Genomic DNA, 26,032 nt, shown 5'->3' on the forward strand with positions numbered 1-26,032 from the left:
TCTAAAAGTACCTGCACCCTGACTTCTGTCTCCTTCTGGGTGGCATCTAATCTCCCTCCTCTGACTATGGCCAACAGACTACTTGTTGACTTCACAGCCTCATTTCCCGTAAAGCCTCACCCACTGCAATCTGGCATCTATTCCACTATTTCTGAAAAAACACCTGCTAAGGACACTAATGACGTCCTAATTGCCAAATCCAATGTATAATTTTCAGATCTTATCTTACCAAAATGTTCTTAAGCAAATGACAGTGTTAAGCACCTGCCTCAATTCTTAACATTTGTTTTTACAGCCCTGGCTCCCATGACCCTGAACTCTCCTGGTTCTGGCCACAATGCTCCTTGGTGTTTGCCACGGTTCCAAACTTGTCCGTCTGCTCTTCTAATTCTTTATACTTTTCCAGGTATTTCAATCACTCTTGAGTTTTTAACCATCACCTTAATGATGATACTTTTTTTTTTTTAGTTTTAATAACATTGTCTTTATTGTGCTTACATCATCAAATTAAGACCTCCAGACTTTAATCATTTTTAAATCATAGAGTTAATCAGATAAAAAGCAGGAGGACAAAGTGCAGAAAAGAAAGCAAGGGAAAACCCAACAACGCAATTCATCATGCTTGTTAAAATAAGCCTCTGCATGGCCGCATTACGAAACAAAGTTAAAATGAGGCAAAACCAAAAATAGATATATTTAATCCACAAATGGTTATTTTTAAAAACCTAGTTAAGAGTATACTATTAGGATTAGGGTCGTGAAGAAGGCTGAAGTGCATGCCAGACTGTGTTTGTTTTCTTACTTGAAAAAATTTACAGTTTATTTTGGTCTAAGTCCTAACTTGGGGCTAATGTAACTGCTGTTCTCATGTTTCCAGTTTTACTATGAGGAAGTACTTTATCAGTGCAGTGTAGAAAAAGAACTGGAATACCCCGGAGTGAAAACAGTTTTCTTCCCTCCTTCCTCCACTGTCATTTCTCAAAGATAAACAATGAACAGAGCTGACAAGTCACAATGAGACAAAGTCTCTATCTGAAACACTATTCAAATCAGAACCTTCTGAATTAGGATTTCCTCAGGCACTGGAAGATGATGGCATGAAACACACAGACGTACAAGGGAATGTGTCATGCCCTAGACAATGTATTCCTCAGAGAAGAAAAGCTGAAAGGAGACTGGAGAACTTCACACATAAATAACCTAGTGAAATAGATGTATTTCCCAAATCACACCACTATTCTTAAATCCACTCAAATCGGCAGTGAAAAAATGAGTTTTCTTCGTAAAATTTGACTTTGGAAAACAAAGATTCTTTGAATATTCCCCCAAACACTTGTCTGTTTATTTTAAATTATATGCAACTTTAATCAAAAACATGATGTAGCAGGATACGAATATATATATATAGATAGATAGATACATAATTGGTTAAATATAAAATATATATTTATAATATATAAGTATATAAATGAATGCATGCATAATACTGAAAACTTGCATTTTCTTTACTTATGACCTCTCAGATGATAACCTCTTAAATCTGCATCTTCAGCCCAAACCTCTTCTCTTCAGACTACTAAGTACCGCCATATGGGTATCCCAAGTGCCATGAGGGCCACTTGGTACTTCCAAGTTATCCCTGACTGCTCTTACTTCTCACCTCATTTCTCTCCTTTAAACTCATACTGTTTTCTAATCAAATCTTAAATACCATCAATTTAAAAGACACCATACTAAAAACAAAAAAGTATTGCCACTTAAACAGAGACCCACCATTGATTTAAAACTGCATCCCAAATTAAGATGTATTAAATTGTCAAACAATAAATACATATATGCATCTCAGAAACGAAGAAATGTAAAACTGAAAATGCCTGCTGAACATCCCCACATCTGTGGTCTCAGGAACCTCAAACCTTATATATTCTACAAAAAACTCATTTATCTTTCTTCTCAAACCTGCTCTTCTTACTATAGTTTACCAGTTGGCAGAACCAATATCCACCTAGTCAATGAACATCATTCTTTTTTTTTTTTGGGGGGGGGGGGTGCACGGTCCAGGAATGGAACCCGGGTGTCCCACATGAAAGGTGGGCATTCTAACCACTAAACTACCCACGTACCCTGAACATTATTCCTGACTCCTCCCTTTCCCTCCATATCTTAACAAAAAGTTCTGCTGACTTTACCTGCTGGCTACTTAAATTCGTTCCTCATTCCTTACCTTCTATTTTCACTGCTGCCATCACTTTTCTCTCAAACCTCTACAGGAGTTCCCAAACCTGGTCTCCCATTTTATCTTTCTAAATCCATCTTTCCCACAGCTAAAGAGTGAACCACCTAACACAGATATCTGAAAAGAAATTACCTTACAGGATTCTTAATGAGGCAGGCAATGTCCTCGTCTGTTTATCCAGCCTCGTCTCCTAACATTCCCAATTCCAAAATTTTTCTCAGTAGAAGCTGAACTTTTTATAGCCCCACACATACTATTCTAGTTACATCTCTATGCTGCTAGCTTAGGGAATGCCCTTCCTCACCTTTCTCATCACGTGCCGCTCTCCCCGCAGCCTTTCCTCTTCCTCCCTCTCCCAGAGTGCGTGAAAGTCATCAACTCTAGCGTTCTCACAGACTCCAAAACTACGATCGCTCTATGAATACAGCATTCTATTATAATTATCTGACTATGCATCTGTCTTTCCAAGTAGACACAAAGCTCAATGAGAGAAGGGACTAGATCTTACATCCAATTCATGTATAGTGCTTTGAACACAGTAACTACAAAACAAATGTTAACGGACAAGTAAGTCGCGTAATTCCTGCTGTGTCATCTGTGGGGGCAATAAACTAGGCTATAAAACAACTTTCTCTACGTACTAAATTAAAAAAATATATATTATGAGAATTCTGATAAGGACTATTAAGATAATAAAACATATCCTTAATAAAAATCTTACTAAAGTATATAAAATATTCTGCATATGGTTATTTAAAGGAACATGAAGGTCAGAATGAAAGGAAAATGTTATAACAAAGTTATTTTAAGAAAAAGCAGGAAACAGTGACTTTTAAGTTAACAAATTCTCTGAATGTTCTTTCTAAATTCCAGCTGCCCTCAGCTGGGCCTTTGAAGCAACTAAAATGGGAAATAATTAATGAGATAGCTAGTGACGTCTGCTTCCCAACAGATACTCTACACTACTGATTAAAAGATTAGCTATGGGCATGATTTTCTGTAAACATACAACTGCTCTTAAAAAAACTTTAAAAATAAACAATTATGACTACTTGAGCTAAGATGCACACGCACCTAACATATTATTAACTAAGTTATTAGTATACTTTAATTGAACCCAAGTCTCAACTTAGGAAACTATATATTCTGCCTTCCTGGGGTTGGGGTGAAAAGCAGATAATACGTCATATGCTGATTTTCTGTTGTATAATGTTTATATACGTTTTTTGTTTTGTTTTTGGTGCATGGTCTGATAATTGAACCCAGATCTCCCACCGGAAAGGTGAACCTTCTACCACCAAGCCACTTGTGCACCATCTGGTAGTGTTTAAAAAGGGCTGTACAACAAAATAAAGTGTCAATGGCTGAGAGATTCCAAACAGAGTCAAGAGGTTATCCTGGAGGCTATTCTTACGCATTAAAGAGATATCCCCTTTTTAGTTAAAGTATAATGGAGAGGCTGGAGGGAACTGCCTGAAACTGTAAAGCTGTGTTCCAGTAGCCATGTTTCTTGAAGATGATTGTATAATGATAAAGCTTTCACAATGTGACTGCGTGATTGTGAAAACCTTGTGTCTGGTGCTCCTTTTATCTACGGTATGGACAGATGAGTAAAACATTTGGATTAAAAATAAATAATAGAGGGAACAAATGTTAAAATAAATTTAGTAGATTGAAATGCTAGCGATCAATGAAAGGGGTATGGTATGTATGAATTTTTTTTCTTTTTATTTTTTTCTGAATTGATGCAAATGTTCTAAGAAATTATCATGATGATGAATATACAACTATGTGATGATACTGTCAGTTATTCATTATACATCAAGAATGGAATGATCATATGATAAGAATGTTCATGTTTGTATGTTGTTATGTTTAAAAAATTTATTTAGAAAAAAGGACTTATATATCTTTAAAATTCTTCTGACTACACTCAAAAAATCGAGGCACTCCAGCCAACACAACAAGCAAACTTACCACCCTCTCCCTGTCTACGTGGGACATGACTCCCAGGGGTGTGGACCTTCCTGGCAATGTGAGACAGAAATCCTGGAATGAGCTGAGACTCAGCATCAAGGGATTGAGAAAACCTTCTCGACCAAAAGGAGGAAGAGTGAAATGAGACAAAGTGGCAATGGCTGAGCGCTTCCAAACAGAGTCAAGAGGTTATCCTGGAGGTTATTCTTACGCATTAAGTAGATATCACCTTGTTATTCAAGATGTAGTGGAGAGGCTGGAGGGAAGTTTTTTAAGTAGATATCACCTTGTTATTCAAGATGTAGTGGAGAGGCTGGAGGGAAGTGCCTGAAAACATAGAGCTGTGTTCCAGTAGCCATGTTCCTTGATGATGATTGAATAATGATATAGCTTTCGCAATGTGACTGTGTGATTGTGAAAACCTTGTGTCTGATGCTCCTTTGATCTACCTTGTCAACAGATGAACAGAACATATGGAATAAAAATAAATAATAGGGGGAACAAATGTTAAAATAAATTTAGTTTGAAATGCTAGTGATAAATGAAAGTGAAGGGCAAGGGGTATGGTATGTATAATCTTTCTTCTGTTGTCTTTCTATTTCTTTTTCTGTTGTCTTTTTATTTCTTTTTCTGAATTGATGCAAATGTTCTAAGAAATGATGAACATGCAACTATGTGATATATTGAGAATTTCTGCTTATATATGTAGAACGGAATATGTTAACATTCTTGTTCGTTAATTTTTTAAATTAATAAATAAATTTTTAAAAATTGAGGCAAACTCATTGTTCTTAATCATCAATTATCTTCTTTCCCTCTTTTGTCTTCTTATCATTTCTCATCTTCTCTTACCTTTCATCAATTTAAGCCTGTGTTAGTTAGATTCAGTTGTCAACTTGGCCAGGTGAGCATACCTAGTTCTGTTGCTGCAGACACAAGCCAATGGTACCTGAACCTCATCTGTTGCTAATTACATCTGCAGTCAGCTAGGAGGCGTGTCTGCTGCAATGAGTGACGTTTGACTTAATTGGATGATGCTTAAATGAGATCGCAATATAGCACAGCTAAGCAGCTTGGCATTCCTCACCTCAGCACTTGCAGCTCAGCCCAGGCCTTTGGAGATACAGAAAGAAGTCACCCTGGGGAAAGCTGTTGGAACCCAGGGGCCTGGAGAGAAGACCAGTAGACTCCATCTTGTGCCTTCCACGTAAGAAAGAACCTCAGTGGAAAGTTAGCAGCCTTTCCTCTGAAGAACCAACAAAATAAATCCCCTTTTATTAAAAGCCAATCCGTCTCTGGTGTGATGCATTCCGGCAGCTAGCAAACTAGAACAAAGCCCCTTCCCTTGCTTGCATCATTCTGCTAGGAAATTCCTTTCTCTAACTTGTTACCAGAATTGTGCTTACCAGGGGAGCAGAGTACATACATAATGTTGACTGCACCATTAACACGGATAATTAAAACTTGGCTTAAGTGTAACCTGTTAAGAAAACTGGTAAAGAATTGTGGGAAGATGGCTCCAGGAATCAGCCCCTTTACCAAAACAACTATTGAACTGGCAGGAACTGTCTGAATGAACTATTTTGAAACTCTGGAGTCTAGTAGAACACTGTGCAGCATCCAGGGAAGAACTGGAAGAAGAGACTGGGAAACTACAGTAAACATCAGTGAATTTTACCATTTGGTCCTGGGGCTACCATTCCCAGCCAGATAGCAGGAAGCAGTGGGAACTGCACAGCAGGCACTCCTGGGGCAGCTTACAGGTGCCAGGGTGGGCTATAAAGACCTAGCCCTCCAAAACACAGTTGTGCACTCTGATCACTGATGACAGATTTTGATCAGCTACTTCAGGTCTCTGAAGGGGCCAGTTCTGAGGCCAGTGATTGTTACAACTCCCCTAAGACAAAAGCTTCAGAGGAGTTTTAAAGAGGCAGAACAATTTTGCCTCTTTTCTCCTTTCATATTCTGTTTGGTACTAAAATAATTTGTACAAGTCATGGATTGACGGCTCTGGCCTGCAATAACAAAAAAACAACTAGCAATCCCCGAGGAATGGGAGAATTAGATTTTCTACTTATAATCTAACACTCAGAATGTCCAGTTCTCGATAAAAATTACAAAGCACACAGACAAATAGGGAAGTATAGCCCACTCAAAGGAAAAAACAGAATTTGCCAAAAACCATTCCTGAGCAAGTTGATTCACTGGAACTATTTGACAAAGACTCAAAATCACCTACCTTAAAATTAAATATGTTCAATGAGCTGAAGGAATCCATATACAAAGAACTAAGGAAAATGGAGGGTCTTAGTTCCTCCTCCAGAACAGCTACTAGGGGAGTAGAAACGATACAGAACAGCTCCCGGAGCCACGACAGAGATCAAGAAGACAGCGTACCCCATTCTGGAATGGCTGACTGGCTGGGAGAACCCGCTCCGGTGAGATCGCCAAGGGGTACGGGCTTCCCCAGGCCAGGGCGGCAGGCGGTCCCCTCAAGCCCTGGCGGCTGGCGCCCCTCCCCCGCATGCGGCCCCCCCGGACCAGCTGGGAGAATTGGATCGGAGATCCCCAGGCCGCAGAGAACGTTGACTGGGGTCCCTTCCAAACACGTGGCTTCCCGGTCCGGCTGGGAAGGGTGCACTCCCCTGGGCTGCGGCAGCTGGCGCCCTCCTGCCACGCTTGGCGCCCCGGGCCGGCTGGGAGATTCGGACAGGCGCTCTCCTGGGCTGCAGCGGCCGGCGACCCTCCCCGCGTTTGGATCCTCAGGCCGGCTGGGAGATTCGGATTGGCACTCCCCCAAGCTGCTTCGGCTGGCGAACCTCCCCCACAGCGAGAGTTTGCCAAAGTTAAAGGACCCACAGCACCTTTTACTGGTGGGATCCACAGACAAACGAGTGCCACGAGCACCACCTACTGCGCAGGATAAGAAAAACAGAACCCAGAGATTTCAGAGAAAAATCTTTCAACGTGTTGGGTCCAACACCCAGGGAAATCTGATTCAATGCCCAGACGCCAGCAGAAGATAATGGATCACGCTCAGAAAATTGAAAATATGGCCCAGTCAAAGGAACAACCGAAAAGTTCAAATGAGATACAGGAGCTCAGACAACTAATGCTGAATATACGAACAGAAATGGAAAACCTCTTCAAAAACGAAATCGATAAATTGAGGGAGGACATGAAGAAGACATGGGCTGAACATAAAGAAGAAATAGAAAAACTAAAAAACAAATGACAGAACTTATGGGAGTGAAGGACAAAGTGGAAAAGATGGAAAAAACAATGGATACCTACAATGATAGATTTAAAGAGACAGAAGATAGAATTAGTGATTTGGAGGATGGAACATCTGAATTTCAAAAAGAAACAGAAACTATCAGGAAAAGAATGGAAAAATTTGAACAGGGGATCAGGGAACTCAAAGACAATATGAACCGCACAAATATACGTGTTGTGGGTGTCCCAGAAGGAGAAGAGAAGGGAAAAGGAGGAGAAAAACTAATGGAAGAAATTACCACTGAAAACTTCCCAACTCTTATGAAAGACCTAAAATTACAGATCCAAGAAGTGCAGCGCATCCCAAAGAGAATAGACCCAAATAGGCGTTCTCCAAGACACTTACTAGTTAGAATGTCAGAGGTCAAAGAGAAAGAGAGGATCTTGAAAGCTGCAAGAGAAAAACAATTCATCACATACAAGGGAAACCCAATAAGACTATGTGTAGATTTCTCAGAAGAAACCATGGAAGCTAGAAGACAGTGGGATGATATATTTAAATTACTAAAAGAGAAAAACTGCCAAGCAAGACTTCTATATCCAGCAAAACTGTCCTTCAGAAATGAGGGAGAAATTGAAACATTCGCAGACAAAAAGTCACTGAGAGAATTTGTGACCAAGAGACCAGCTCTGCAAGAAATACTAAAGGGAGCACTAGGGTCAGATACGAAAAGACAGAAGAGAGAGGTATGGAGAAGAGTGTAGAAAGAAGGAAAATTAGATATGATGTACATAATACAAAAGGCAAAATGGTAGAGGAAAATATTATTCAAACAGTAATAACACTAAATGTTAATGGACTGAATTCCCCAATCAAAAGACATAGATTGGCAGAATGGATTAAAAAACAGGATCCTTCTATATGCTGTCTACAGGAAACACATCTTAGACCCAAAGATAAACATAAGTTGAAAGTGAAAGGTTGGGAAAGATATTTCATGCAAATAACAACCAGAAAAGAGCAGGAGTAGCTATACTAATATCCAACAAATTAGACTTCAAATGTAAAACAGTTAAAAGAGACAAAGAAGGACACTATCTACTAATAAAAGGAACAATTAAACAAGAAGACATTACAATCATAAATATTTATGCACCGAACCGGAATGCCCCTTAATACGTGAGGAATACACTGCAAACACTGAAAAGGGAAATAGACACATATACCATAATAGTTGGAGACTTCAATTCCCCACTCTCATCAATGGACAGAACATCTAGACAGAGGATTAATAAAGAAATAGAGAATCTGAATATTACTATAAATGAGCTAGACTTAACAGACATTTATAGGACATTACATCCCACAACAGCAGGATACACCTTTTTCTCAAGTGCTCATGGATCATTCTCAAAGATAGACCATATGCTGGGTCACAAAGCAAGTCTTAACAAATTTAAAAAGATTGAAATCATATACAACACTTTCTCGGATCATAAAGGAATGAAGTTGGAAATCAATAATAGGCGGAGGGCCAGAAAATTCACAAATACGTGGAGGCTCAACAACACAACTCTTAAACAAGTGGGTCAAAGAAGAAATTGCAAGAGAAATTAGTAAATACCTCGAGGCGAATGAAAACGAAAACACAACATATCAAAACTTATGGGACGCAGCAAAGGCAGTGCTAAGAGGGAAATTTATTGCCCTAAATGCCTATATCAGAAAAGAAGGCAAAAATTCAGGAATTAACTGTCCACTTGGAAGAACTGGAGAAAGAACAGCAAACTAATCCCAAAGCAAGCAAAAGGAAAGAAATAACAAAGATTAGAGCACAAATAAATGAAATTGAAAACATGAAAACAATAGAGAAAATCAATAAGACCAGAAGTTGGTTCTATGAGAAAATCAATAAGATTGATGGGCTCTTATCAAGATTGACAAAAAGGAGAAGAGACAGGATGCAAATAAATAAGATCAGAAATGGAAGAGGAGACATAACCACTGACCTCACAGAAATAAAGGAGGTAATAACAGGATACTATGAACAACTTTACGCTAATAAATACAACAATTTAGACGAAATGGACAGGTTCCTGGAAAGACATGAACAACCAACTTTGACTCAAGAAGAAATAGATGACCTCAACAAACCAATCACAAGTAAAGAAAGTGAATCAGTCATTCAAAAGCTTCCTAAAGAGAAAAGTCCAGGACCAGACAGCTTCACATGTGAATTCTATCAAACATTCCAGAAAGAATTAGTACCAACTCTCCTCAAACTCTTCAAAAAAAATCAAAGTGGAGGGAAAACTACCTAATTCATTCTATGAAGCCAACATCACCCTCATACCAAAACCAGGCAAAGATATTACAAAAAAAGAAAACTACAGACCAATCTCTCTAATGAATATAGATGCAAAAATCCTCAATAAAATTCTAGCAAATCGTATCCAACAACACATTAAAAGAATTATACATCATGACCAAGTAGGATTCATCCCAGGTATGCAAGGATGGTTCAACATAAGAAAATCAATTAATGTAATACACCATATCAACAAATCAAAGCAGAAAAATCACATGATCATCTCAATTGATGCAGAGAAGGCATTTGACAAGATTCAACATCCTTTCCTGTTGAAAACACTTCAAAAGATAGGAATACAGGGAACTTCCTTAAAATGATAGAGGGAATATATGAAAAACCCACAGCTAATATCATCCTCAATGGGGAAAAATTGAAAACTTTCCCCCTAAGATCAGGAACAAGACAAGGATGTCCATTATCACCACTATTATTCAACATTGTGTTGGAGGTTCTAGCCAGAGCAATTAGACAAGAAAAAGAAATACAAGGCATCAAATTTGGAAAGGAAGAAGTAAAACTATCACTGTTTGCAGTGATATGATACTATACGTCGAAAACCCGGAAAAATCCACAACAAAACTACTAGAGCTAATAAATGAGTACAGCAAAGTAGCAGGTTACAAGATCAACATTCAAAAATCTGTAGCATTTCTATACACTAGTAATGAACAAACTGAGGGGGAAATCAAGAAACGAATCCCATTTACAATTGCAACTAAAAGAATAAAATACCTAGGAATAAATTTAACTAAAGAGACAAAAGACCTATACAAAGAAAACTACAAAAAACTGTTAAAAGAAATCACAGAAGACCTAAATAGATGGAAGGGCATACCGTGTTCATGGATTGAAAGACTAAATATAGTTAAGATGTCAATCCTACCTAAATTGATTTACAGATTCAATGCAATACCAATCAAAATCCCAACAACTTATTTTTCAGAAATAGAAAAACCAATAAGCAAATTTATCTGGAAGGGCAGGGTGCCCCGAATTGCTAAAAACATCTTGAGGAAAAAAAACGAAGCTGGAGGTCTCGCGATGCCGGACTTTAAGGCATATTATGAAGCCACAGTGGTCAAAACAGCATGGTATTGGCATAAAGATAGATATATCGACCAATGGAATCAAATAGAGTGCTCAGATATAGACACTCTCATCTATGGACACTTGATCTTTGATAAGGCAGTCAAGCCAACTCACCTGGGACAGAACAGTCTCTTCAATAAATGGTGCCTAGAGAACTGGATACCCATATGCAAAAGAATGAAAGAAGACCCGTATCTCACACCCTATACAAAAGTTAACTCAAAATGGATCAAAGATCTAAACATTAGGTCTAAGACCATAAAACAGTTAGAGGAAAATGTAGGGAGATATCTTATGAAACTTACAATTGGAGGCGGTTTTATGGACCTTAAACCTAAAACAAGAGCACTGAAGAAGGAAATAAATAAATGGGAGCTCCTCAAAATTAAACACTTTTGTGCATCAAAGAACTTCATCAAGAAAGTAGAAAGACAGCCTACACAATGGGAGACAATATTTGGAAACGACATATCAGATAAAGGTCTAGTATCCAGAATTTATAAAGAGATCGTCCAACTCAACAACAAAAAGACAGCCAACCCAATTACAAAATGGGAAAAAGACTTGAACAGACAACTCTCAGAAGAGGAAATACAAATGGCCAAAAGGCACACGAAGAGATGCTCAATGTCCCTGGCCATTAGAGAAATGCAAATCAAAACCACAATGAGGTATCATCTCACACCCACCAGAATGGCCATTATCAACAAAACAGAAAATAACAAGTGCTGGAGAGGATGAGGAGAAAGAGGCACACTTATCCACTGTTGGTGGGAATGTCAAATGGTGCAACCACTGTGGAAGGCAGTTTGGCGGTTCCTCAAAAAGCTGAATATAGAATTGCCATACGACCCAGCAATACCATTGCTAGGTATCTACTCAGAGGACTTAAGGGCAAAGACACAAACGGACATTTTCACACCAATGTTTATAGCAGCGTTATTTACAATCGCAAAGAGATGGAAACAGCCAAAATGTCCATCAACAGACGAGTGGCTAAACAAACTGTGGTATATACATACGATGGAATATTATGCAGCTTTAAGACAGAATAAATTTATGAAGCATGTAATAACATGGATGGACCTAGAGAACATTATGCTGAGTGAGTCTAGCCAAAAACTAAAGGACAAATACTGTATGGTCCCACTGATGTGAACCGACATTCAACAATAAACTTGGAATATGTCATTGGTAACAGAGTCCAGCAGGAGTTAGAAACAGGGTAAGATAATTGGTAATTGGAGCTGAAGGGATACAGACTGTGCAACAGGACTAGATACAAAAACTCAAAAATGGACAGCACAATAATACCTAATTGTAAAGTAATCATGTTAAAACACTGAATGAAGCTGCATCTGAGCTATAGGTTTTTGTTTTGTTTTGTGTTGTTTTGTTTTGATTTTACTATTATTACTTTTATTTTTTTCTCTATATTAACATTCTATATCTTTTTCGGTTATGTTGCTAGTTCTTCTAAACCAATGCAAATGTACTAAGAAATGATGATCATGCATCTATGTGATGATGTTAAGAATTAATGATTGCATGTGTAGAATGGTATGATCTCTAAATGTTGGGTTAATTTCTTTTTCTCCGTTAATTAAAAAAAAAAAAAAAAAGAGAAGGGATAATTGGAGATGAAGGGATACAGACTGTACAACGGGACTGGATATAAAAACTCAGAAATGGACAGCACAATACTACCCAATTGTAATGCAATTATGTTAAAACACTGAATGAAGCTGCATGTGAGGTATAGGTTTTTTGTTTTTGTTTTTTTTGTTTTTTTCTTTCTATTATTGTTTTAATTCTTATTCTGTTGTCTTTTTATTTCTTTTTCTAAATCGATGCAAATGTACTAAGAAATGATGAATATGCAACTATGTGATGTTATTAAGAATTACTGATTGTACATGTAGATTGGAATGATTTCTAATTGTTTTGTTAATTCTTTTTTTAATTAATAAAAAAAAAAAAACAAAAAAAAAACAAAACAAAACAAAACAAAAAAGTACTAAGTCAAACTAGTTTAAGACCATATCTGGTAAGAGTTTAAATCCAGACTATATAAGGAACTCAACAAAACAACTCAATTAAAAACTGGTCAGGGCGGGCCGCGGTGGCTCAGCGGGCAAAGTGCTTGCCTGCTATGCCGGAGGACCTCGGTTCGATTCCCGGCCCCAGCCCATGTAACAAAAACGGAGAAACAGAATACAATAAAAACAAGAAAATGTTTAAAAATGTTTCCCTTTCTTCCTTCCTTCCTTCCTTCTATCCTTCCTTCCTTCTCTCTGTCTTTCCTTTAAAAAAAAAAAAAAAAAAAAAAAAAAAAAAAACTGGTCAAAGATATGATTAGTCATTTCTCTAAAGAAGATATTCTAATGGCCAATAAGTATATGAAAAGATGCTCAATATCATTAGCCAAGAGAGAAATGCAAATTGAGATACTACTTCATACCCACCATGATGGCTATTAAAAAAATTTAAAAAGTGTTAGCAAAGATGCAGAGAAATAGGAACACCTGTACACTGTTGGTATAAAATAGTACAACCACTGTGGAAAAAGGTTTGGCAGTTTCTCAGAAATTCAATTAATTTAATTAATTGCCATATGATCTGGCAATTCCATTCCTAGGTATATGCCCCAAATAATTCAAAGCAGGAGCTTGGACAGATATTTCTACACCAATGTTCATCACAGCATTATTCTCAACAACCAAAAGGTAGAAGCAACCCAAGGATCCAACAAAAGAAGAATGGAGAGCAAAATGTGATATATCCATACAACGGAGTATTATTCAGCCATAAAAAGAAGTGAAATCCTAACACATGCCACAACATGGATGAATCTTTAAGATATGTTGAGTGAAATAAACCAGACCCAAAAGGACAAAAATCACATGATTTATCTTGTACAAAATAATCAAACTCTATTATTTGACTGAGAATAAACTTATTCATAGAGATAGAAAGCAGAATAATGGTTACCAGGGCTGAGGGAAGTAAAAAATAGGGAGTTATTGAGAATGACTATAAGTTTTGGCATGGGTTGATGAAAACAGTTCAGAAACAGAAAGTGGTGGAAGTTACGAAGTACTGTCAACGTCCTTAATGTCCAAGAATTATATAATTAAAATGATTTTTATGTTCATTTTACCACATTTAATATAACAACATACTAAAAAATAACCATTAATGTAGAAATAATTGTTTGCCCTCTTTAACATAGACATGATGCTATGCTAAAGAGTAGTGCCCTGATTATAAATGTCTCTACTGATGTACAGAGCAGTGTCCTGTACATAAAAAATTATCACAAAACAGAAAAAGATGATAGCATATGCACTCTAAAGCTTCACATATTATATGAGACCAAAAGCAGAAAGGTTTATTGTGCCTAGAACCCAAATTTTCTGCAACACATAATCTAATCAACCTGTCTGGACAGCTCATTTAGATAACACAAACTCATGGAGCCCAGAATGGGAACGAGGCCTTCTAATTCTGTATAGCTTAATGCAATATCCAGAAACATTCCCCAACTATGGGGGGCTGAAAATTAAAAAGTTTTGATACAGTCCCTTGAGGATCTGGAGAAAAAATAAAGAGATAGTAAATTTTTCCACCTGGGCAACCCATTACTCTCTCAAATATTAGGGACTCCCAAGAAGTTCTTGATTTTGAAGCTTGCCCTTACAAAACTTATTTCTGGAGCGGAGAAACTAAAACCACCTATAATTATGCCTAAGATTTGCTTCCTGTAAACCTCTTTGGTTGCTCAAATGCAGCCTCTCTCTCTCTCTAAGCCCAACTCTGCAAGTACAATCAGTACCCTCCCCCCTATGTGGGACATGACATTCAGGGGTGAAAGTCTCCTTGACAATAGGGGACATGATTCCCAGGGATGAGCCTGACCCTGACACCAAGGGATCAAAACTGCCTTCCAGACTACAAGGGGAAAAGAAATGTAACAAAGTAAGATATCAGTGGCTAAGAGAGTCAATTGGAATTGAGAGGCTATTTCGAAGACTACTCTTATGCAAGCATCAGCTAGACGCTGCTAATTGCCACCATCTGCCAAATTCCAACAAACATCATTTCTGTTAACCACAAAGAACAACTAGGGCTCTAACTGAGACTCTACAGAATTTTCATGTACTAAGTTTACTTTCCTGAAACCTATAACTTCCAGAGGGTTCCAAGGCCAGGTAAGTCCTGAAACCAATTGGGGCCAACTTCTTCAAGACAATCAATTAATTCGATTCCCTTATCCTATATTGTTGACACCTCTTTTCAACATGAAAAAGTTAGAATGGGCTTAACCCAAAGACCCCAGTAGTCTGGGAGTAGGATTAAGGGAGAAGGAGTCATAACAGAGAAGGCAGGATTTAACAAACAAGTATGACTGTTGAATCACTGTAACGGTATTTCTTTTAGCTTCCAGTGTTTTGGAGCTAAAAAGGAAAAATCTGAAAATATGGAATGGTAACCCATAGCAAACTCTGAACTCGGTTTTGTAATTACCTGTTATAATGTACTTCAAAAATCATTGCTCCTTTTTTTGTATATTTCACAAAAAACATTTTAAAAAGTAATGACCAAAAAATATCCACTGCAAAAATAAAAGGGGGTTTAAAACATAGAATAAAAATAACTGGGAATAACCTTTACAAGAAACGCTGGGAAGACAAAAAGGGTGAGCTACAAGCTTGGACAATAAGCTACTGGAAAGATGCGATATTGATGCATTTTGCTTAAAGAATCCAACTTCTACTCTGTTGTTTAATTTAGAGTCATCGCCACTGTACAGTAAGCTGCAGAATTCTTATGGGATACTCTCACAAAATAACCATGAGTTGACATGACACTCTACATGCTACACCATAAATTTACACTGAGATAAGCTGGGAAGAAAGGAGAGCAACCCAGAAAGGAATGTTAGCTGAAGAAGACACAAGGGAAACTGGGACAAGGGCCTTATGTACCTTAGTGAAAGTGGTGGAGCCAGAGGCCATCAGAATTTGACGCACACGGTTGTGGAAGCGCTGCATTGACTCATCGTCCACCCGCAGGAAACACTGAGCTGTCCGCTCCTTAGTAACCTAAACCACAAGGTCAAGGTTAACTTGTCTCTGGAACTGCAACAGTAGTAAAGACCAATTCTGACCACCACTGAGCCTTACACAACCAATAAGGCTCAACTCTGTTCCTCAACCCCATATACCCTGGAGGTACAAGGGTGGTAATGCTATTCCTAGTCCCTCCCCAGACCATACCTCATTCTGTAGATTCCAGACCCCATCCTTGTGGGTGAACTCCTCATAGCTGGTACGGCATTTAGGCAGGATGCGGCACTCAAAGCCACACATGTTGAATAACAAGTTCGGGTTGTCCTTACTGTACACGGACACAAAGCTGTTCTCCCACTGCACTGTAGTCACTGACCGTGGCAGACGGTTCTTGATGTCCCAGAACACTGCTCGACCTCTGCCCACAAAGAACACTTGGTTACATCAGTCTCCTGGGAAGAACTGCCCTTCAAAGGCCAGGATGATCACATCCCCACAGAGCTACACTCCTCCCACAGGGGAATAATTTCACAACTTCTCATAACTGCTCTTGGAGTCCCTTAGGCTGATGTCCTAGTTCCCACACCCCAACTTATTAGACTCACAAGTTGACATCGTGCTTCATGAGGCGCATGCGAGCATCTCGGGGCCAGCACTTCTTGTTATTATACCCGACAATGTTTTCGTTGTTGGGGTCAGGGTGCTCTGTCAGGTAACGCTGGATCAGGTCCCGAGCTTCGTCTGCTGTGAACCTATACCAGGCAAGGTGCATTTGCTGAGAACCAAATACACTGGGACCCCATGAAAAACTTAAAGCTTCGAAAACAGAAGACCCTCATACCCTACTCACAGGACTCCATACCATTCTAGAGGCCCAACCCCAGCACAAACCAACCAAGGAAGAAGAGTCGCCCTTAGAGGTAGTGCATACGCCTCAGAGAGAAGCCATGGAAGCCCTCACCTAAAGAAAATATGGATGCGATCAATATATCTGCAAAAGAGACGGATGGGATGGGCAGCCTCAGTGGCTATGTCCTGGAAACTGAGAAAGTCATTTGGCATCTGAGGGGGTCCAGCCATCTCACTGGCCCGGTGCAGTCCCAGTACAAGCAAATCCATCACCAGACCATAGTATTGCACAATGAATGAGGCAAACTGCAGGCCTCTGATGATTCCATATGAATTTGTATGATTCATGTCCTAAAAAGAAAAAGCGATGACTCTTAACAATCCAGGGCCATGTCTCAGGCTTCTCCAAGACCCATCCTCTTTTCTCCTCCCCTCGGCAAATCCTAAATTCATGAGCCAGACACTTCCCCCCAAACTTCTTGTTACCCTGCCCCCACAGACACCTTGTAGTTGATGACAACATTGTTCTTAGCTGTCATATAGTCAGCTATGTTGTGGTCCACAATGAGTCGCAGCAGTCTATTAAGCAGGGTCAAGTCGATCTTTTCATACATCTTCTCAAAGCGTGATTCCAGCATGACATTGCATTCGCCCTCACTTGTCTCCCACACATCCTGCAGATTATTGATGCCTATGGAGTACGCAACAGAGGTTTCCAGCAAGTCAGTAATTCCTCAGGACCTACTGCCTATAGCAGCCACCACCATATTCCATAACTCAATTCCACTGCCACTCTATTTATTCATCTGGATTGGTAGGCATGCCAGCTTTGCTCAGTTTAACTTCAATGCTATTTCCTTGTCACCATGTAACAAGAAAATTAAATTAATCATGTCACCTGGCTGAGAACTTTGAGGACACCAACTACCCCTCTTCCTCAGGGGGCAATTCCAGAAAGGATTTACCTTGGCACCACTTGTAAACAAGCAGAGGGGGTGGTTCTGTGTCAGCAGGCTTGATCCAGGGTGGGAAAAGGCGGCGCTTGTCGGCTTCATACCACAGATACTGGTCCAGGTAGGCATCAGTTATCTTCTCCAAGGGCTCCACATCATATACTGGCACTAGATGACTATAGAGATCCATGAACTCAATGCCCACCTGTGGGACAGGGAAGCTGGCTCACACCAATCCACCAATCACCAGAGGCAACCCGCCACTCTTGGTAACATAAATAAAAGCCAAGCAAAAGAGGAAAATGGGGGGCGAGGGGGTGGATGCATCTCACTCACTTCTTTAAAGGCTCTCTGTGTGAGGAGGTGACGCTTGATGCGGGACAATGCCTCATGGGGGTTGTCGTAGGCTTGTTCAATCAGACCAAGCTCCTCCCTTTGAGACTGGTTTAACCGAGACTTCACACTAACAAAGCAACAGGAAAGGTGAACGGGAAGCCAAACTCACAAAGGACTACGCTAAATCATTTCTTTGGACTCAGACAATTATTCCATTCCCTACCCCATTACCTTCCCAGCAGATACCTATCTACCCTACTCCTTACCTATAAGCTTCCTTGAGTCGCTCCAAGGCCAAGATAAGCAACTTGGTGTCATGCTTGTAGGAGAGTGGGGGAAATGGGATAGGCGAGAACCTACGGCTTTCCAACCAATGCACAGTTGTGGTATACACTGCCACTGCTTCCTCTGCTGTGATGTAAGGACCATCCTGCACAGTGGATACGATATTAGCTTCCCACTATAACCCAACACCCTAGGAAAACCATAGTCCCAACTCTGAAGTCCACCCTCTTGCCCACTCCACTCCCAAAACTCATGCCAGACTACTTTGCCTGACCTTCAGGTAGTTGTGCTGCCGCTCCTGTTCTGCCTTCAGGTAGAGTCGGGTGAGGCGCCCCAGGTTCTTTTTGCAAACAGTCTTGTCCACAGTGGCTCCACGACGGATCCGTTCTCGGTTGTAGTGGGCAGTGTTTGTCCACCAGTCAGCCTTGGCCTTCACATAACGAAGGATCATATTCTCTATGGGTGTCGGCAGTCCAGGGACCTGAAAGTGCAAAGGCAGGGCGAGAATGTGATGGGAAGCCAGATAGCACTCTAAGAGAATCTGGAGGTAATAATCCTAACTCCAGTCAGATGGCCATGCATGCCTCCCAGGAAAGGGGAATGCACCTTCCAGGGAATGTTGGCCTTCCAGCAGCGCCAGGCTTCACTGAGGTGCTGCAGAATTGTTCGGGCCTTGTTCTGTTTGATCCCCTCAGGCATCATGTCCAGAATGTCATGCATCACAGCTGCCCGAAGCTCCAGGTCAAAATGTGACTCCACTCGCTGTTTTGTCACTGTCTTTGCCACCCCCTTTGAGTGTCGGCCTAGAAGTTATGAAATTGACCAAGTTATGGATTCCTTTCTTTTAGTAAGGGTCTATATCTTCACGCCCCTTCACACCCTCAGTTACAATAAAATCAATAAGTTAAAAAAGGATCAATGGGACAGAAAACTTTCAAAAATGCTTATAAGAAAACAAGAGCCTAGACTGTAACTTTTAGAGCAGACAAGTCCGGAGTGGTGATTATTATTTCAAGATTTTGAGAGGCTATTTTATATATACAACCTGATATTTACAGATAAGAACAAAGCCGGACAGGTTGGGGTTAAAGTAATTCAGAACATGGGGGTAAGGAAGACAGTGTCTATATTTTAGAACCACACTTACTCTTTGTGAGACGAATAGAAGAAAGGTTTATTTGATCTGGAACTGAAATTTTCAGTAGTGCATAATCTAACTCAACCTACCTGTATAGCTCATTTGAACAACTGAAACACAGGAGTACAGAATAAGAAATAGGTCCTAATCTGTAATAGGTTATTGTAACGCCTGGAATCATCCTAGAGTATATTAAACAGATAATCAAAAAGTATTGGCAAAGTCCCCTGAGGGAGGGGAAAAAGAATATGGAACTATTAAACCTTACCATCAGGGAATCCCCCTGATACTGTGTCAAACTTTAGGCATACCCAAATCAATAAGCTATACCCTCAATCATGAGGCTTACTCTTGTGAAGCTTTTGTAGGTAGCCGAGAAGCTTAAATTACATACAGGAACGCCTAAGAATTACTTCTGGAGGACCTCTGTTGTTGCTCAGATGTGGCCTCAGCCTCTCTAAGCCGAACTCTACAAAGTGAGATCATTGCCCTCCCCCCTATCCAGGGGTGAAAGTCTCCCTGGCGATATGGGAGAGGACTCCCAGGGATGAACCCAGACTTGGCACTATGGGATCAACAATACATCCTGACCAAAAGGGAAAAAAGAAGTATAATTAATAAAGTATCAGTGGGAGAGAAAGTTCAAATAGAGTAGAGAGGCTACTCTGGAGACTGCTCTTACACAAGCTTCAGGTAGACCTTAGTACGTACCATAACCTGCCAACCCCCAAACACGACCATTCCAGCCAATCCTGAAGAACACCTACGGCAACATATGAGATTCCACAAGGGTTCCAAGCACTAGAGTAACTTTCCAGAAACCTACAGCCTCCAGATGGGTCCCTGCACCAGATAAGTCCTGACACCTAGAGGGCCCAGTCTCTCCAGAACATCAGCTAGTACCATCTCCTTAGACCATATTAGTGACAGACCCTTTCAACATCAAAAATTTAGAATTGCCATACCGCAAACAACCTCAAAGAGAGGTATGGAAAGATCAAAGGTGATGGTGGGATTACACATAGAAGACAGGACTTAAATGAATATGAATGCTGAATCATTAAACTGAGACCTTTTTCAGTCTCTAGTATTTTAGAGCAGCTAGAAGTAAAAACCCAAAATTATGAAAATGTAACCAATGTCAAACTCTGAAATATGTTCTACAACTAATTGTGGTGCTGTGTTTTGAAATTTATCGCTTTTTTGTATATATGTTATTTTTCACACACACACACAAAAAAAGAGGGAAAAACAAATCGATTGTGATGATAAAAAAGTATTTAAGCCTCAAAAGCCTCCAATATTCTGGAGCAGCTAGAAGGAAAAATATGAGGTTGTACAGTAGCCCATGAAAAACTATGGGATCTGTCCTGTAACCATTTGTTAAAAACACTTTGAAAATGATTTTTGTTTTATTTCTTTGCTTTGCATATATGCTAATATACAATTAAAAAAAAGCTAAAAAAAAGAAAGAAAGGATCTATGAGCCCAGTACACACAAAAAGGCAAGGTACCTCAGACACTCACAACTATGCTTCTGAGGATTTCTATTCCTGCAGGACCATGAAAGCCTCAAGGCCCCAGAGAAAAGCCCAAGAAAGGAGGACACTAAGTCAGCCTCATTTGACAATGGGACTCAGAGGAAGTCCAACAGGCAGGGGTTCTCAGAGACTCAAACAAGGATATGGAGTAAAAATACATGTGATCTACCCTTTAAAATGATAATTGGAGAAGCTGGACATACAGAAAACCACTCACCTTCAAACTGCCGAGCCAGAAGGTTGCCTAGCCATCGCTCCAACAATGGGGTGATGCCACGCATGAAAAATAGCCAGACCCGCCAGCCAGCAGCCCAGAAGCCACAGCCAGGACCCTTCCCTACAGGACCCTATGATTCCAAGCAGAAATTAAGAATGTAAGTTGGCAACTTATCTAAATGATAGAAAATTGGGAAGAACTGGGACAGGAGAAGTATCTGTGGCAGTGGAGGGGAAAATAAGAAGAAACTCCAGGGTTTCAAGACCTGAAACAGATGGTAAATGAGAAACTGAAGGGCAGAAACCAGGAATTAAGTCTCTGGACTAAAAAGTAGGTTTGGGGGGAAACAGTGAAATTTACAAAATGAGGGGAGACTTGATACCCTCAGAGCTTCTCTCCAAATATGTTTTTAGAAAGAGTCTGGACCAGATGGAAAAACTGCAGGAACAGGGTCTCACCGTGTTGAAGCGATAATAGATGAGATGCTTTAAGTCCTTGCACATGCGAATTTGTCGCATCAGCTTATATTTGTATCGGTACATGCCCGTCAGCTGCCCCACATGAGCGAATATATACTGCAATCCATCCGCCAGCTGCAATACAATTGCCCCTATCAATCCTTGAGCTTGAACCAGCCCCAGAGTCAGTCCAGGCTTTCGCCAGCCTCTCCACCTGGACATGGATACCTAGCCTCACCTGGAAAGCATCCACATTGCCCAATCGATACTGCACATGACTGTCTACCACCAACTTGGTTAAACGCAGAACTTCTCGACATAGATGGAAAGCATTCCCAAAGCGAGATTTCTTTCTTTCCTAGGGTAGACGTCAAAAACAGAAAGAACATTAATGAGCAATGGCCCTGAATGGATCTAAGCCTTAGTCAGGAGCCAGAGCAAAACTTCATTCATCCCTCAAATCCAAGACAACCCTACAGTCCTGGTGCACGCACCTTGGTGGTGAGTGTCTTCACAGGTTTGAGGTTGAAGTTGTAGTCCAGGTGCAGGTAGTTGAGGTTTTTACGGTGAATGAGAAGGTTAAGCATGTTGTAGCCCTGGCGACAAACCTGTAGTCCCACCTCCACCCAGTCCAGCTTCGTGGACTGAAAGAATTTGGTGGCTTTGAAGGAACGGAATAAATACCTGGGATAATAATAAAAAGGAGAGTAGAGTTAGCCTACCGGTTATCTTTGGAACAGAAGAAATATGGGCAGAGGCCACGGACACCTTACCTTTTCTTTTGGGCTTTAGGGGGCCTGTGCTTGAGGGCATTCAGCACATAGTACTTAAGTAGCTTCTGGTAGGAGACCCTCACCTTCACAGGCTGCCCAGCAGGACAATGCTCCCGATACCTGGGAAAGCAAGTCAAGCAAAGCTTAGACAATCTCTCCTTTTAGGCATTCTGGTAAAGGTTGCATGCCAACCCAGTTGGTATATCCATGACCATCTTCCCAGGGAGAAGTTTTTACCAGTTCTTGACAAGGGGTATGTCCAGGGCCCGGCGAGTACGACCAGAGCGTAGATTGAAGGGCCGTGGAGCCCAAAGCAGTGCAATGCCATTGGCTGTATTGTCTGTGTAGAGAGGTGTGTCCTTCAGGAAGGGCTCTACAAACTCCGGGAGCTCAAACTCCTCATCATCATCCGGCAATGGTTCCTGACTCTGAAATAACAATACCCAAGGGTTGTGCCCAGATTCAGGCAGAGACTTGGGATAAGAGAGAAATCTTTGGGGACAAGCACAGTGGTTACATCTGCCATGGAAACTGGGCTGCTTGACAAGAGAAACCCTGAAGGGCCAGGGCAATGGAGGCCAAGGGAACAGAGAACAAGCAAAGGCTAACCAGGAAACACACATAACTCATCACACCCAAACTGGCTCACCACCAAAAGGTCTCCCTAAGGAGCCCAAGTGCCAGAGGAGGTAAACACTGCAATCAGCTGCCCAAGTTCCAAAAACTGGGCTTGGAGATTGAGATCTGTTCATATGAAGAATACACTGTCATATGGATGGACCTCGAAAACAAACTAAGTGAAATAAGCCAGTCACGAAAGAACACATATTACATGATTCCACTTACAGATGCCCTGAACAGGCAAAACTATAGGAGGGAAAGTAAATTAATGGTTGCCAAGGGCTGGGGGGTTTGGGAAAAACTGAGTCACTGCTAATGGGTACAGGGCTTCTTTTGGGAGTGAATGTTCTAAAACTGTGGTGATGGATGCACAACTCTGAACATATACACTAAAACACTGAACTGTACACTTTAAATAGGTGAATTACATAGCATATGAACTATATCTCAGTAAAGTTAATTCAAAAAGACCACCACCACCACAATGGAAACAGATGAGGAAAAACTACTGAGAGCAGCCAGGAGGAATACCAATAAGGCCCAGATGCATCATCACAGAAACCAACAGTATATCAGTAACCAGGTGTAAGTCAATTGCTGAACTCTCAAATTAGCTAAGAGTGCAAGAGGAACGCTTAGGATGGAAAACAGGTCTAGCTCCACCGAATTTTTATCTAGTAACACCTCAGCCAAACTCAGGAAGTTTCTCTTTGAAGAGCCAAGATCAAGTATCCCTTCTTCTCACCTTGACAGAGTGCCTGTGGGAGATTGGGTTGATCAAAGGATCAAAGTAGAAGGCCGGCAAATCAGGATCCTCCGTTTTGATGAACACAACATTAGGAGTGTGGTACCTAAAACGAAATAAGAGTCAGCCAAGGATCTCCTGACCAACCTGACTGCCTTCTCCTGTCCCAGCTGTGCTCTGGCTCTCTCACCAGGTGAGGTGGACATGGTGTGGAAGATTGTTGTACAAGTAAGGAAAAGCAATCTTGTATTCAGTGCGAATAGGCTGCCGGATGATGATCTTGTTAATATCATTGAATTCATTCCAATCTTCATCTCTAGGATACAAAAATCAAGGGTGAGCAGATTAATTCGGAAGTTACATTGGGATCGTAGGGACAAAAAGTAGATTTTAATCGACTCAAGGAACCTAAAATTCCTACTTTCTCCAACTTACTGTAGGTTGATGTCTCGAACAAGAGGTTCAAATTTGGGGCCTCCAGGAATGGCCATATTGAGTGCCTTGGAGGTAAAGAAGGCCTTGAGATCAAACAGATAGAAGTAGTTGTCATCTACCAAATCTGTCAGGAGCTGATTGGCCAGACGGTAGAGAGTGGACATCATGGGCAGTGTGAACTGCCAGCGCTGGTACGTGGAGCCATTCACATATCTAAGGGGAAAAAAAAGAGGAGCCCATGTCAGGAGTTATTCCAGCTAGTCAATCTATACCACATTTCCAGATACTCATCTGGGTTTCTAGAACTCCCACAGGAATCATAGCTCCAACCATCACTCACTTTCTGCTGTCCCTCAATGGCTGGTGGTCATAGAACCAGTCCAACACAGGGGCATCCTCCTCAGGGTCCAGCTCTAGCTGAATGGCTTCCAGTGGCTCAACATCTAGGATATTGTCAGCATAGTCCAAGGGTGGCTCCTCATCGTCAAAAGGGGGGAAACGCATCCTCTTGAAATGCCTCCTGTCTCTCTTTTCTCGACGCATCATAATCCACATTGACCTGGAAGGCAAGAATGTCACACAACGGTTCCTGCCCACTGACCCCAACTACCAACCCCATACACCATATCCCAGCCCTTCTTACCCCCACTGAGATATGTAGACAGGCTCAATGACCCAGGGAATCTCATTGACAAAGGAAATAGCTCCAGTGATGTGGTACAACACAGGGACATCCCGAATCTGCTCCCAAGGCATAGGCATGTTCTCTAAGAGCTTGAGGACTGCATGGGGCATGTACTTTAGGGCACTGCAGTATTAGGAAGAAAAGAGAAGGTAATCAGGCATGACAAGGAGTCCTATGTCCAAAAGTCACAGTATCACAGTAACACATTCTACAGAAAATCCTGCCTTAGAGGTATCCCATGACCAGGAACTGTCTCCCCCTCTGCAACTTCACCTCATGCTCCTCCTTCTCTTCAACTTCACAGTCTCACAACACTGGGTTATCAGTATCTCTAAATCATACCCTCTTGTCTAGCTTCCAGGCTGTCTCACATTCTCTGTACCCCAACCCCAAAAATGACAATATAATAGTCACCATAATTTATCATAACCATTTGTTTCACGTCTGTGGTGCCATTAGACCATGAGCTCATGAAGGCAGAGATCATTACTACCTTATTCACTGTTACGGCCCTATAATAGTTCTCAAAAAATTTCTTTGAAATAAACAGAACTTCCATGGCTGTCTTAGACCAGTTCATTAAGTGGCTAACATTTTTGTGTCCACATGAGACAGGGATTTGCTAAGGCCTTTGTATCTGTACTCACCCACCTTGGGGCCACAGAAACAAAAGAAATCAGAATCCTCACGGGTAAAAATATCCCGAAGCTCAGAATTCTGATCCAAGAGGAGTGTATTTACAGTGCAGGCAAAGTGAACAAAGTAACCCTTTCTGGGCTTTCACCCATTCAATCAGAAGGACATCTGAAGAAACGTGTTAGCAGCAATAGAACAAATGAAAGCTTCTGCACCAGATTAGGAAGAAAAATCAGATCAAAAAAGAACGTAACTGGAAGATTTGAAAATTATCACAGAATCCCAATCTGAAAATTCTGTAACCACAATGGGTTACCATTGTAGAGTCCCATTCCATAATGACAGAGTAGCTATCTATTCTATAGTACTATAACCTATGAGCAGGGAGAAAGGAAAGG

The 26,032-nt window shown here is 40.8% G+C and overlaps 1 protein-coding gene and 1 long non-coding RNA gene across 2 annotated transcripts in view; one reads left to right on the forward strand and one right to left on the reverse strand.

Annotated features, from left to right (window-relative positions):
- Positions 1-26,032, reverse strand: part of PRPF8 (pre-mRNA processing factor 8) — a 47,430-nt gene that overhangs the window by 20,299 nt on the left and 1,099 nt on the right. Inside the window, exons 4-24 of the mRNA XM_077165474.1 lie at positions 24,957-25,121; positions 24,654-24,872; positions 24,314-24,526; positions 24,069-24,194; positions 23,879-23,984; positions 22,750-22,940; positions 22,513-22,632; positions 22,234-22,423; positions 21,978-22,097; positions 21,740-21,874; positions 21,282-21,411; positions 18,992-19,188; positions 18,660-18,866; positions 18,367-18,530; positions 18,101-18,227; positions 17,777-17,969; positions 17,315-17,502; positions 16,924-17,162; positions 16,568-16,714; positions 16,170-16,380; positions 15,879-15,995 (exon numbers count right to left, since the gene is read on the reverse strand). Of these exons, the coding sequence (XP_077021589.1) occupies positions 15,879-15,995; positions 16,170-16,380; positions 16,568-16,714; positions 16,924-17,162; positions 17,315-17,502; positions 17,777-17,969; positions 18,101-18,227; positions 18,367-18,530; positions 18,660-18,866; positions 18,992-19,188; positions 21,282-21,411; positions 21,740-21,874; positions 21,978-22,097; positions 22,234-22,423; positions 22,513-22,632; positions 22,750-22,940; positions 23,879-23,984; positions 24,069-24,194; positions 24,314-24,526; positions 24,654-24,872; positions 24,957-25,121 (3,505 nt within the window). The remainder of the gene's footprint in view (positions 1-15,878; positions 15,996-16,169; positions 16,381-16,567; positions 16,715-16,923; positions 17,163-17,314; positions 17,503-17,776; positions 17,970-18,100; positions 18,228-18,366; positions 18,531-18,659; positions 18,867-18,991; positions 19,189-21,281; positions 21,412-21,739; positions 21,875-21,977; positions 22,098-22,233; positions 22,424-22,512; positions 22,633-22,749; positions 22,941-23,878; positions 23,985-24,068; positions 24,195-24,313; positions 24,527-24,653; positions 24,873-24,956; positions 25,122-26,032) is intronic.
- Positions 1-26,032, forward strand: part of LOC143687993 (uncharacterized) — a 55,750-nt gene that overhangs the window by 11,851 nt on the left and 17,867 nt on the right. The window contains exon 3 of the long non-coding RNA XR_013177772.1: positions 296-406. This is a non-coding gene — a long non-coding RNA (uncharacterized LOC143687993). The remainder of the gene's footprint in view (positions 1-295; positions 407-26,032) is intronic.

The sequence above is a fragment of the Tamandua tetradactyla genome, chromosome 6 (assembly GCF_023851605.1).
Source record: "Tamandua tetradactyla isolate mTamTet1 chromosome 6, mTamTet1.pri, whole genome shotgun sequence".
Classification (NCBI taxonomy): Eukaryota; Metazoa; Chordata; class Mammalia; order Pilosa; family Myrmecophagidae; genus Tamandua; species Tamandua tetradactyla.